Consider the following 14,855-nt stretch of genomic DNA (forward strand, 5'->3'; position numbering starts at 1 on the left):
TTGCAGTGAGCTGAGATCACCACTAAACTCCAGCCTGGGCGACAGAGCCAGACTCCGTCTCAAAAAAAAAAAAAAAAAAAAAGAAAGCATGAGCTTTAATCTCAGGCAGATTTGGGTTTAAATCCTGATTTAGCACCTTACCAGTTAGGAAACCTTGGTCTTATGGTTTAATTTCATTTTAACCTTAAATTACGTTCTGTGTAAGGTGGGAGTATTAATATTCATAAAGTTGTTATAATTATAAAATGCCACAATGAATATACATTACATAGCAGAGTCCTGATAGAGAAGTGCTTATTAAACTATATTATTATTAAATGAATTTCTGGCTTTATATTTAGAATTAGAAGTAGGATGTCAAATAATTCAGTTAAAATTAATTCAATTTAATAGTCTCTTCAAGTTTTTGTGCCTGGGATAACAATTAATTTTATTAACACTTTCCGTTTTTAACCAGTTCCTTGAGGAAAATGTACATAGCAAATATCAGAGTATAATTATGAAATTGGAGGTCAACCTGTACAGTTGGTCTGTGAGAGGTCCCCCAAAATGCCTAATGCCACATTAAGAGTATACTTACTTTTAACATAGCCTTAAAGAGTAAGGATTGCATGTTTTGAAACAATCATAATGAAGCAAACATTTTTTAAGGCAACCATATACTAATCTTTGAGTTTCATAATGTTGATAACCACAACTTTATTTTTGTTTCAAATTATCACTCACTGTAATTCATTCAACAGTAGATTTAGCAATATGTATTGAATGCCTATGATATATAGGCTCCCTTCTAGGCTCTGAGGATACCACAGTGTTACAAAACAGGCACAGGCCCTACCCTTCCAAGGCTTATTTTCTAGTTCCCCACCTTCATGTTGATATTTCATCCATGCATGGGCTTGAACATTTACCCTCAGGTTTCTGAATTAATAATAAACATGCTAACAGAGAATCAACTATCCCTTTTCCTTTACAGTGCTTTGATTACATATCCAGAAGCACTTGAAGGAGAAATTATGTTGTTTTCAAATTCTAGAGACATTTGTTTGCTCATACTTTGCTTACTCCCTTGCCCAAGAAATAATGAGGGAAATTCCTAAACTATTAATTGATATTTCCACTTAAATTTTGTCAGATGTCCAAGCCTGGATGGAAAGAAAATAATAATGACATACAATGTTAGGAAATTACAGTGGGAGAAACCCTGCATGAGGATTGGACTGTTATGGTGACAGTTTGGGTTACTTAAATTGCAGGCACTTAATAACAAAGTAAGCTATGCTTAGTGCTAACTAATATCTTTGTTTGGTAAAAACAGATGCTACACAACTTAGAGTTTCTCCTAAGAATCCTCGTATCCCCAAATTGCATATGCTTGAATTGCATTGTGAGAGCAAATGTGACTTACATTTGAAACACAGTTTGAAGTTGTCCTGGAGTAAAGATGGAGAAGCCTTCGAAATTAATGGCACAGAAGATGGCAGGTAGGTAAACTACTATGATGTGTCATAATATTTGCTTGGGTTGAACACCTTGCATTTGAAAGAAAAATTCCAGGCCGGGCGCAGTGACTCATGCTTGTAATCCCAGCCCTTTGGGAGACTGAGGTGGATGGATCACTTGAGGCCAGGAGTTCGAGACTAGCCTAACCAACATGGTGAAACCTCGTCTCTATTAAAAATACAAAAATTAGCCAGGCATGGTGGTGTGCACGTGCAGTCCCAGCTACTCAAGAGGCTGGGGCACAAGTATCACTTGAACCCAGGAGGTGGGGGTTGCGGTGAGCTGAGATCATACCACTGCACTCCAGCCTGGACGACAGAGTGAGACTCTGTCTCAAAACAAACAAACAAAAAAAATAAAAAATAAAAAGTTCTAAAAGTATTCATACTGAAATAAAAACAAAAACTGAATAATATTTCTGTCTTCAAGTCACTTCACTCTCCTATCATATATTTATCATCCTATTTTTGCTACTGACTTTTCATGTAACATGTACCATTCTATTAGTGTGTGAAATAGAAACCACTCTAAGTAACTGAGGAAGAATTGCAAGGGCTTGGATGCTTGCAAAAAAAAGACTGAGAACTGCATGGGCTTGGATGCTTGCAAAAAAGGAGACTGGAGGAGCTAGGCCTAGAAGAAGCTGCACACTAGTCTTCTACGTTCTTGATCACAAAGCACTGCAGCTGCAATCCAGGTGTCTGGAAACTGCTGCCATCTTCATGACTACCTCACCCCATTGGTACTACTCGTGAGTCCTGCCCCTGCCAACTCTCATGTCTGCCAGAACCACTATCTGCTTCCACTGGCCCAGAGAAGATGGAGTCCATTTTCCTTCTACTTTTCAATCTCGCATGAGTTTATTTAACTAACTAGCAAAACCTAAAGTATATCTGGGATTCTTCCTGCCGGAAAGTACTGAGAAGCATACGTTTGAGTCTTCCAAACTCTGTATAGAGAATATAGACAAAATATAAAAGGGAACATATAGAGGAAAGTGTGAATGGATGCTTAATAGCACTAGACACTATTAAGTACATCAAAGAAATAAAAAGTCAGCATTTGCTGAATGTCTACTCTCTTTTGAAAATATGTCAAAGTCAGCTTTGCATGCTTTTGCATTGTTACTAAATAAGGATTAAAACTTAACCATGTTGGAGCCAAATCTCACCTCTCATTAGTTTTGTAATTTATTGCTCTGTAAAAGTAAAAATCTGAAAATGTTTAGATAGGACATGTGCTGCTTGCATGAGACAGCAACAGTGCCATGGGTAAGATCATAAACTCTGAAGCTCAATGGCTCAGATTCAAATCTCAGTTCAGTCACTTATTAGATCTTTGAACTTAGACAAGCTGCTTAACATCTGTGTGCCTTGGTTTTAAATCCCATAACATAGTTTGAATTAAAAGTATTAAAAAGGTACTTTCATTATAGGGTTAACAATACCAAGAACTTAGAAAACATTAACATACAGAGCACTTAGAAAATACCAAGTGCACAGTCCATTTTTGCTCTTGTGATTTGTACTACTAATTTCTTCATTTTTTTTCTTATGACAAATTTCTTTTTTTTTTAATTTTTGTTTTTCTTTATATCTTCTTAAAAAAATGGGATACAAGGAACAGAACGTGCAGGTTTGCTACATAGGTATACATGTGCCATGGTGGTTTGCTGCACCTATTGACCTAAGTTCTCTACCCTTGCCCTCCACCCCCCAAAAGTCCCTGATATGTGTGATTCCCCTCTCTGTGTCCACGTGTTCTCATTGTTCATCTCCCACTTGTTTGCTGAGAATGATGGCTTCCAGCTTCATCCATGTCCCTGCAAAGGACAGGATCTCATTCCTTTTTGTGGCTGCATAGTATTCCATGGTGTATATGTACCATATTTTCTTTATCCAGCCTATCACTGATGGACCTTTGTGTCAGTTTCATGTCTTTACTATTGTAAACAGTGCAGCAATAAACATATATGTGCATGTGTCTTTATAGTAGAAAGATATATATTCCCTTGGGTATAGAGCCAGTAATGTGATTGCTGGGTCAAATGGTATTTCTAGTTCTAGATCCTTGAGGAATTACCACACTGTCTTCCACAATGGTTGAACTAATTTACATTCTCACCAACAGTGTAAAAGTGTTCCTTTTTCTCCACAGTCTCACCAGCATCTGTTTTTTCTTGACTTTTTAATAATCCCCATTCTGACTGGCATGAGATGGTATCTCATTGTGGTTTTGACTTGCATCTCTCTGGTGATCGGTCATGTTGAGCTTTTTTTTCATATGTTTGTTGGCCATGTAAATGTCTTCTTTTGAGAAATGTCTGTTCATATTCTTTGCCCATTCTTTGATGGGGTTGTTTGTTTGTTTCTTGTAAATATGTTTAAGTTCCTTTTAAATTATGAATATTAGACCTTTGTCAGATGGGTAGATTGTAAAAATGTTCTTCCATTCTGTAAGCTGCCTATTTGCTCCGATGATAGTTTCTTTTGCTGTGCAGAAATGCTTTAGTTTGATTAGATCACATTTGTAAATTTTGGTTTCTGTTGCAATTGCTTTTGGCATTTTTGTCGTGAAGTCTTTGCCCATGCCTGTGTACTGAATGGTACTGTCTAGGTTTTCTTCTAGGGTCTTTATGGCTTTGGGTTTTACATTTAAGTCTTAATTCATCTTGAGTTAATTTTTGTATAATGTGTAAGGAAGGGGTTCAGTTTCAGTTGTTTCAGTTGTTTGCATATGGCTAGCCAGTTTTCCCAGCACCATTTGTTGAATGGTGATCCTTTCCCCAGTGCTTGAATTTGTCAGTTTTGTCAAAGATCAGATGATTGTAGATGTGTGGTGTTATTTTTCAGGTCTCTGTTATGCTCCATTTGTCTATATGTCTGTCTTCATACCAGTAGCATGCTGTTTTGGTTACTGTAGCCTTATAGTATAGTTTGAAGTCAGGTAGTTTGATGCCTCCAGATTTGTTCTTTTTGCTTAGGATTGTTTTGGCTATATGGGATCTTCTTTGATTCCTCATGAAATTTAAAGTAGTTTTTTTCTAGTTCAGTGTAGAATGTCAATGGTAGTTTGATGGGAATGGCATTGAATCTATAAATTACTTTGGGCAGTGTGGCTATTTTCATGATATTAATTCTTTGTATCCATGAGGATGGAATTTTCTTTTCATTTGTGTATGTCCTTTCTTACTTCCTTGAGCAGTGGTTTGTAGTTCTCCTTGAAGAGGTCCTTTGCATCCCTTGTTAACTGTATTCCTAGGTATTTTATTCTCTTTGTAGCAATTGTGAATGGGAGTGCATTTATGATTTGGCTCTCTGCTGGTCTATTGCTGGGGTAAAGGAATGCTTGTGATTTTTGCTCATTGATTTTGTATCCTGAGACATTGCTGAAGTTGCCTATCAGTTCAAGGAGTTTTGGGGCAGAAACAATGGAGTTTTCTAGATATAAAATCATGTCATCTGCAAATAGAAACAATTTGACTTCCTCTCTTCCTATTTGAATACACTTTATTTTTTTTATTCTGCCTGATTGCCCTGGCCAGAACTTCCAATACTATGTTGAATAGGAGTGGTGAGAGAGGGCATCCTTGTCTTGTACTGGTTTGCAAAGGGAATGCTTCCAGCTTTTGTCCATTCAATATGATATTGGCTGTGGGTTTATCATAAGTAGCTCTTACTATTTTGAGATGTGTTCCATCAATACCTAGTTAATTGAGAATTTTTAACATGAAGGGATGTTGAATTTTATCAAAGGCCTTTTCTGCATCTATTGAGATAATCATGTAGATTTTTGTCTTTGGTTCTGTTTATGTGATGAATTACATTTATTGATTTGAATATGTTGAATCAGCCTTGAATCCCAGAGATGAACCTGACTTGTTCATGGTGGATAAGTTTTTTGATGTGCTGCTGGATTCGGTCTGCCAGTATTTTATTGAGGATTTTCACATCAATGTTCATCAGGGATATTGGCCTGAAGTTTTCTTTTTTTGTTGTGTCTCTTCCTGGTTTTGGTATCAGGATGATGCTAGCTTCACAAAATGAGTTAGGGAGGAGTCCCTCCTTTTCAATTGTGTGGAATAGTTTCAGAAGGAATGGTACCAGCTCCTTTTTGTACTTCTTGTAGAATTCGGCTGTGAATCCATCTGGTCCTGGGCTTTATTGGCTGGTAGACTATTAATTACTGCCTCAATTTCAGAATTTGTTATTGGTCTATTCAGGGCTTCAACTTCTTCCTGATTTAGTACTGGGAGGGTGTATGTGTCCAAGAATATATCCATTTCTTCTAGATTTTCTAATTTATTTGCATGGAGGTGTTTACAGTATTCTTTGATGGTAGTTTGCATTTCTGTGGGGTCAGTGGTGATGTCCCATTTATCATTTTGTTATTGTGTCTACTTGATTCTTCTCTCTTTCTTCTTTATCAGTCTAGCTAGTCGACTATTTTGTTAACTTAAAAAAAAAAGTTCCTGGATTCATTGATTTTTTGGAGGATTTTTTGTATCTCTATCTCCTTCAATATTTCTTATCTTCTGCTAGCTCTTGGATTAGTTTGCTTTTGCCTCTCTCGCTCTTTTAATTGTGATGTTAACATGTGGATCTTTCTAGCTTTGTGATGTGGGCATTTAGGGAAATTTATAGCACTAAATGCTTTAGCTGTGTCCCACATACTCTGGTACTTTGTGTCTTTGTTCTCATTGGTTTCAAAAAACTTCTTAATTTCTGCCTTAATTTCATTATTTACCTAGGAGTCATTCAGGAGCAAGTTTATCAATTTCCATGTAGTTGTGTTGTTTTGCATGAGTTTCTTAATCCTGAGTTCTAATTTGGTTGCATTGTGGTCCGAGAGACTGTTTGTTATGGTTTATGGTTTTTTGTATTTGCTGAGGAGTGTTTTGTTTCCAATTATGTGGTCAGTTTTAGAATAAGGGTGATATGGTGCTGAGAAGAAAGTATATTCTGTTGGTTTGGGGTGGAGAGTTCTGTAGATGTCTATTGGGTCTGCTTGGTTCAGAGCTGGGTTCAAGTTCTGAATATCTTTGTTAATTTTCTGTCTCATTGATCTGTCTAATATTGACAGTGGGTTGTTGAAGTCTCCCACTATTATTGTGTGGGAGTCTAAGTCTCTTTGTATGTCTCTAAGAGCTTGTTTTATGAAACTGGTTGATCCTGTTTTGGGTGTATATATGTTTAGAATAGTTAACTCTTCTTGTTGAATTGTTCCCTTTACCACTATGTAATGCCCTTCTTTGTCTTCTTTGATCTTTGCTGGTTTTAAGTTTGTTTTGTTAGAGACTAGGATTGCAAACCCTGCTTTGTTTTGCTTTCCATTTGCTTGGTAAATTTTCCTCCATCCCTTTATTTGGAGCCTATGTGTGTCTTTGGACGTGAGATGCGTCTCCTGAATACAGCACACAGATGAGTCTTGACGCCTTATCTGATTTGTCAGTCTGTGTCTTTTAATTGGGTTGTTTAGTGCATTTACATTTAAGGTTAGTATTGTTATGTGTGAATTTGATCCTGTCATCATGATGCTGTTCGGTCATTTTGCTCATTAGTTGGTGAAGTTTCTTCATCATGTCATTGGTCTTTATATTTCGGTGTGTTTTTGCATGACTGGTTCTGGTTTTTCCTTTCTATATTTAGTGCTTTTTTTCCAGGAGATCTTGCAAGGCAGGCCTGACAGTAATGAAATCTCTCAGCATTTGCTTGTCTGGAAAGGATTTTATTTCTGCTTCACTTGTGAAGCTTAGTTTGGCAGGATATGAAATTCTGGGCTGAATATTCTTTTCTTTAAGAATATTGAATATTGGTCCCCACTCTCTTCTAGCTTGTAGAGTTTCTGCTGAGAGGTCCACTGTTAGTCTGATGGGCTTCCCTTTGTAGGTGACCTGGCCTTTCTCTCTGTCTGCCCTGAACATTTTTTCCTTCATTTCAACCTTAGAGAATCTGATGATTATGTGTCTTGGGGTTGATCTTCTCATGGAGTATCTTAGTGGTGTACTCTGTATTTCCTCAATTTCCATGTTGGCCTGTCTTGCTAGGTTTGGGAAGTTCTCCTGGATAATATCTGGAAGTGTGTTTTTCAGCTTGTTTCCATTCTACCCATCTCCTTCAGGTATGCCAATCAATTGTAGGTTCAGTCTTTTTATGAAGTCCCATATTTCTTGAAGGCTTTGTTCATTCCTTTTCTTTCTTTTTTCTCTAGTCTTGTCTGCACACCATATTTCAGCAAGGTGGTCTTCAAACTCTCATATCCTTTCTTCCACTTGGTAGCTTTGGCTCTTGATACTTGTGTATGCTTCATGAAATTCTCCTGCTGTATTTTTCAGCTCCATTAGGTCATTTATGTTCCTCTCTGAACTGGTTATTCTAGTTAGCAGCTCCTGTGACCTTTTATCAAGGTTCTTAGCTTCCTTGCATTGGGTTAGAACATGCTCCTTTAGCTCAGCATAGCTTTTTATTACCCATCCTCTGAAGCCTACTCCTGTCAATTCAGCTGCCTCATCCTCCATCCAGTTCTGTGCCCTTGCTGGTGAGATGTTGTGATCATTGGGAGGAGAGGCCTTTTGAGTTTTTAGTGGTTTTTTTTGTCGTCGTTGATTCTTTCTCATCTTCATGAATTTGTCTAACTTCTATCTTGAGGCTGCTGACCTTGGATGGGGTTTTTGTGGGAGATTTTTGTTGCTGATTCTGTTGTTTTTGCTTTCTTTTCCTTCTTTCTTTCTTTTTTTTTTTTCTTTCAATAATCAGCTCCATCTTCTGTAGTGCTGCTGCAGTTTGCTGGGGGTCCACTTCAGGTCCTATTCATCTGGTTCACTCTTGTGTCTGGAGATGTCACTCAAGGAGGGTGGAGAACAGCCAAGATGGGTGCCTGCTACTTATTGTGGGATCTCAGACCTCAAGGGTCACCAACCTGATGCCAGTAGGATCACTCTTATACAGGATGTCTGACAACCCCTGTTCGAGGGTCTCACCCAGTTGGGTGGCACAGGGAATAGGACCCGTCTAATGAAGCACTTTGTCCCTTGGTGGAGGGGATGTGCTTCACTAGGGGGAAACCTACTCATCTGGGCTGCCTGGATTCCTCAGAACTACCAGGAGGAGAGACTAAGTCTGCTGGTCTACAGAGACCGTGGCCACCCCTCCCCCTAGGGGCTCAGGCCCAGGGACATCTGGGTTCTGTCCCTGAGCCTCTTCATTCTGCTTGTCTCATTTCTGTTGCTTGCTTAGTCTACCTTGGTATTTATGTGTGAGCCACCTCTATGCAAAGGCATTGGTCTCAGCCTTGGTACTTAATTTATTCTCTTCCCTCCTTCCTATATATATAAAGGTTTGCAGAAAGGCAGTGTATGTATTACAACCAGTTCTCACTGAAACACGAAATTAATTATATACATCTAAAGGCTATGCTTTGCAATACAGATCTCCAGTCTCAAGTTAGGTCTCCGCTGATCTACCGACTGCTCAGATATGCCTAAATTCTGCCTCTTTTGTTACTACTGCCTATCTGGGGTCTCCCATGTGACCTCTGGGCTACAGCCAAGAAGGGAATCAGATACCCATGGCTTGTTGGTAATATGACATGTACATTTAGGCTTTGAACCCAGAAGCCCTAAGCAGCCTTTTCAAGTGGCCCAGTTTTACAATTCCCGCAGGATGCAAGAGCTGATACTGGCTGGAGTTATTGGAGTTCCTGCAGGGAAGCCCCATCCAAGGAGGAATGATGGGTCAAGTTCAGGCCTGAAGAGGCATTGAGTCTGCCACAGTGGGTATGTTGGGCTGTGGGGGACATGTCTTGGGACCGAGCCATCCAGCCTCCCTGGCTCCAGCAGGGGAAAAAGCACAGCCTGGAGCTATAGACATGAATGTTGCCTTTCCCTCACCCAGGGAGCTTAGCGTGTTAGGCAGTTGTGATTCCCAGTGCTGGCTGCTGCCCCTCTCCTAAGGAGCTCAAATGGCTTAGGCAGCAGGCAGCTGCAGCTGTGGGGCTGGCCTCCCCTCCCTCCAGGAGCTCAGTAGGCTTAAGCAGATTCCTGCTGAGAGGCTGTTGAGAATCTGTGGGGCTCCGGGATTGTGACACTAGACCCAATGGCTTGAGTTTGTGACTAGGGTCTTCCAATCCATGCGTTGCACAGTTCCGTGGAAAAAGCACTGTATCCCCCTCTCGGTAGCACACTCACTCACTGCCTCCCTTGGCTGGGGGAAGGGGTCTCCCCTGCCCCACTGTGGCTCTCAGGTGGACCACTGCACCACACTGTTCTTCACTCCTCTCCGTGGATCCTGCCAGCCTCCTAGTCAGTTCTGATAAGAGAAACCTGGATACCTTGGTTGCCAGTGAAGGATTCACACACTTACTATGGTTCTTTTCCATGGGAGCCTCTGAACACAGCCCCTTGCTCCCGCCGCCTCCCCTCCCCACCCCCCCTCCCCCCACTAGCCATTTCTTCATTCTACTTGTCTCATTTCTGTTGCTTGCTTGGTCTACCTTGGTATTTATGTGTGAGCCACCTCTATGCGAAGGCATTGGTCTCAGCCTTGGTACTTAATTTATTCTCTCCCCTCCTTCCTATATATACAAAGATTTGCAGAAAGGCAGTGTATGTATTACAATCAGTTCTCATTGAAACGCAAGATTAATTATATCCATCTAAAGGCTATGCTTTGCAATACAGATCTTGAGTCTCAGGTTAGGTCTCCACTGATCTGCCAACTGCTCAGATATGCCTAAATTCTGCCTCTTTTGTTACTACTGCCTGACTATCCGGGGTCTTCCATGTGACCTCCGGGCTCCAGTCAAGAAGGGAATCAGATACCCATGGCTTGTTGGTAATATGACATGTACATTTAGGCTTTGAACCCAGAAACCCTAAGCAGCCTTTTCATGCGGCCCAGTTTTACAATTCCCGCAGGATGCAAGAGCTGACACTGAAATGAACCTCTGGCTATCTGAGTGGATTGAGCAAGTGACACAGATGTTCTGCCAATTTCCCTAAACAAGTAGCAGGGATAAAGGACAATAACCTTAGCTCAGAAGAGGCCCCAGGAGCGAGGAAGGCTGGGAGTAACGGCTGCTGGCTGGCCTTGGCTGCTGCCAAGGGCAGGCATGGAGCTATAGCAGGGAGTAGAAGTCACAGGTATCCGCTAAATTTCTATCAGCAACCTCATACTTCTTACCTTCTGCTGAGACACTTTCTTATTACTATGCAGAAGACCAGAAGCTTTAACCTAAAGAGAGGTTAAATTTCTAATCAAATATACTTGGTGAGAAGTGAAAATCCCTTCTTCTCTTTTCTCTTGTCCCCTTTCTTGTGCAGGGATGCAGTAAGTGCTGGGAACTGCCACTCTGAACCATTAGACCTATGGGGCTTCGTCTTATGTTAGTACTTCCCATACATGCTTTCTCTCTTTAGTCCTTGCAGTAATGCTATTAGGTAGATTGAAATGCCCCCAAGGAATTTTCTGTGGATTTCCAACCTGCATGTGGCTATAAACCATATAAGATATAGACCATACACTATGGTTATAAAAAAATGAAATGGAGCATGGATATGAAACCATTTTTAGAATTTATACTGTGCTTAACAAAGTTAGTGGGGACAGTTCATAACTGTAGGCAAAGTGAGGGGCCTAGTCCTGCAGGAGAGACCACTGTAGCATGAAAAGTGGGATATACTGATAACTAGGAGGGCGTGGGAGGAAAGGGCATTGAGAATCCAGTGGGAGGGATTTTCCTTGGCACCAAATAGGAGCTGCTTTTTTTTCCCTCCAGAAATAGTGGCAAATGAAAGAGGGAGGGGAGAAGTTCAAGATGCAAAGATTATAAGACAATCATAGTGAAAGGTTTCTTTCTAACAAATTAGGAAAGAAGGTAATTTGTTCAAGCAGAGAGGCAGGAGAAATGGGAGTTGGGGACATTAAAACATCAACCATGAGAAATGTGATTAGTGATAATCCAAAAATGAATGAAATCCATTTAATTAATATTATTAGTAACACTCTCTGAGCACATACTCTGCCAGGCTGTATACACTAATCACTTTATGTGCTTTACCTCATTTAATTCTCCTGAAGAGAAAGAAAATATTGGTATCCCCATTTTTCAGATAAGATGAATTAGGTTCAATGTTTTATTCAAGGTTGTACAAACAATAATTGATGGAACTGAGCCGCAAACACAGGTCTCCAAAGAGAGAATCATTTTGTCATGGTGCCTTCAGTGAAACACGGATATTACTCAGCTGAACAGGGTAAGACAAGACTGGCTGCTAACATGGATTAGGGACTAGCAGACAGGATGCTGCAGATGAAGTGGTTTTAGTGGATAAATTTCTCAGGCAAGGTAATTAAGCAGGTGAAGGCAAACAGAGGAAAAGATTGGGACACAAAGACGTGAAGATGCTTTTTAGCTGCTTCTAAGATTTCAGGTGCTATGAGAGTAGAAATGATGCAGCTTTTTAAAGCAGAATCCAACTGACCTACGATGGGAACATAATGTGAGGGAGAAATAAGTGATTGTTTTCTTAGGCATGGAGAATTTGGAGCTGTCTGTTACTGCAGCACAACGTAGTGTGACCCTGCTAAGGCAAATAGTTGTCAGATTTTGATGTGTGGCAGAATTATCTAGGCTTCATGTTCAAATGCAATGGCCCTTGCCCCATCTCCAAATGTACTGATTTGGAACCTGGACTGAGGCTGAAACATTATATTTTTAATAAGTTATTTAGGTATACCATACCCACCACATTTCGAGGACTAGTGAGGCACCCAACCTTGATTAATTTCAGGCACCTAAGGTACATTTGTGAGACTGGAAACAAGGCATAATGCAACTATGACTTGCCAAAAAATTAGTAGCTTTCTTCTCTGGCCTGAAGCACCCATGCCAGGGTTCAAATCTTGGCAAGATTTCAGCTACTATGGACTCTCGTGCAGGGCACAAAGGCCCTATTTCAAGAGGTTATTAAAGTGTATTCTTTCATCTAATGAGGTAAATTTTTCAAAAATTGTCAGGATATGCAATATTCTAATATTGAATCAAATGGACACCTGACTAACATGACCTGAGATGTTAATTCATGTCAAAGTTTTATTATGTCTAGAATTATAGTGAGATTCTTGATTAACAATTCAAGGTAATATTGGTTGGCAAATCTTTCTATTATTGGTGTAGGAATAAGGGCTGATTCTGTCTATAATCAAAATAACTATGCTTCATTCCACTGCAATTTAAAGTGGATTTATATAATTCAAAATTCTCAGCATTTATATGAAATGTACATTAAAAATATTAATTGTGTGAGCCTCCTTTCCTCCTCACAAGGATGACACTATTTAAATTATTTCAACCAAATGCTAATTATTGTGAATACATTTTACATTTTGTGGAACTTGAAAAATACTTTAATAGTTATGTCGACAATACAAAGGTACAGGGTAAAAGGTGAAATTTATAAAGAAGCAATTCTCTCATAATAAACCTGATCGCAAATTGGTAAAAGAACAAATGATAAAAAGCGAGGTGAAATGATTTGCAAAAAGAAGTACTACACTGCCATCTACTGTTCAAATAAGCATATGAATGCTTTAATTGCTATCAGATCTTAATGTGCAGTCTACTTGGGAGTGGAGGGGCAGAGAAAGGAGAAACTTGTGAAAAACTGAGATTATCAGACTCCATCTCAGGTATTGTGGTTCTGTGGAATGGAGATGGAATTCAGGAATCTGCCTTTGTAAGAAGCACTCCAATTGAGCCTATATAGGTGGTTCCCTAAACATAACCTTAAGAATTACTCAAATATATCTTGGCCATTGTAAGTTATGATGCCAGGCAACACACGGTTCCATCAGTGACCCGTGCAAACAGATGGTTAGATTTCATAATAATTTTTAATGTGATTTTGTTTATGGCTATGTAGACATTTGTGTATGCTAGAATAATTCTTTATCTCCAGGTTTCAACTGTGGCATTCTCTAATCAAATTTGTACTGCATAAATTTGGTTTTCACTCTTAGATCGTTTTCAATGAGGAATATGCATTTTTAAAAGGATTGGGTTTCTATTATTTCTATTGTTTTCCTTCTCAGCATGTACTCACTTTTTTTCTGACAGGATAATTATTGATGGAGCTAATTTGACCATATCTAATGTAACTTTAGAGGACCAAGGTATTTACTGCTGTTCAGCTCTTACTGCTCTAGATAGTGCTGCAGATATAACTCAAGTAACTGTTCTTGGTAAGTGCACTAACTAATGAGAAATCTGTTCATTTCTACATTTCTGATTAAATTCCATTGTTCCTGGTCAATATAGCTAACGATTATTTGAGCCCCTGCACATATATTGTTAATTTGAAATTTTTGTTTCAAAAGCAACACAATTTCAAATCCTTCCTCCTCTTTTCATATAAAAGAAATTAATTAATGCTTAATTTTTTTTCCCTACGTGTGTTAATTTGACAATAGCAGTGGGAGGTAAGTGGTGCTATCAGCAGAAAGAAAAATAAAGCATGCTTGAGTTGCTAGCACTCTTGAGCTACTCTTTCCTGGTGTGCAAAGAAATGGGGCTGAGGAATGGAGGTGGGCTAGATTGGAGGATCTCGGTAGGGATTGAGAGGTGGATGCACGGTGGTCATCTCTAACCTAAAGGCACAGACTGAGTTCCCAGGGTTCCCGGAAGGACGGGGAGGAACTTCCAGCATTCTGCAAAGGAATGTCTTTGATTTTTGTTGTTGTTGTTAATGAAAGTACTAATTAGGAAACAGTGTGCACACTTCACTAGTGTAATCAATGCAGTTACCCCCGAAATCACCAATGTTTAAAGCTCTTAGATCATCTGCTGGATGTTTTCCAAAATTTCCCTTTCAGATTCACTCTCTACCAGCTCTTTGACCTAGAAAGGTTGCTTGTAAGGACAACATCAGCAAACCACTTGCCTTCCAGCTATTATTTGGTTCAGTAAGTGGAGGGCCATTTGGAGTGTTGTATTGATTCTCCCTACTTCCGTCCTGTGGACTGGCTGTCCCACTGCCAAAGTCATACCTTCTGCAGACAGGGTCTCCTCACACCATTCCTTCTGATGGGGCTCTAACAGCTGCATCCCACCATAAATATTTCAAGTCTCTCTCACACCCAACCTACCAAACATCCTGCCCACATCTTTTAAAAGATATTTTATTAAAATGTTTTGGAACTATCCTAAATTTGTGTAAGTTATTCATTAATTTTCTGGGGGGACCCTAACATCTACAGATATTTGTTCTGTTTCAGTGGCCACCATTTAGTCTTTCGTTTGGTTTGCAGGTACTCCTTAAAAGTATTGGTTTTTTGCCTACCCTTCTTTACATATGT

At 39.6% G+C, this 14,855-nt stretch overlaps 1 protein-coding gene across 5 annotated transcripts in view; it reads left to right on the forward strand.

Annotated features, from left to right (window-relative positions):
* Positions 1-14,855, forward strand: part of LOC105479605 (cell adhesion molecule L1 like) — a 213,364-nt gene that overhangs the window by 168,308 nt on the left and 30,201 nt on the right. For all 5 annotated transcript variants that reach the window (XM_011737622.2, XM_011737625.2, XM_011737628.3 and 2 more), the window contains 2 exons: positions 1,319-1,484; positions 13,618-13,742. In XM_011737622.2, the coding sequence (XP_011735924.2) occupies positions 1,319-1,484; positions 13,618-13,742 (291 nt within the window). The remainder of the gene's footprint in view (positions 1-1,318; positions 1,485-13,617; positions 13,743-14,855) is intronic.

This window comes from Macaca nemestrina, chromosome 2 (assembly GCF_043159975.1).
Source record: "Macaca nemestrina isolate mMacNem1 chromosome 2, mMacNem.hap1, whole genome shotgun sequence".
Taxonomy (NCBI): domain Eukaryota; kingdom Metazoa; phylum Chordata; class Mammalia; order Primates; family Cercopithecidae; genus Macaca; species Macaca nemestrina.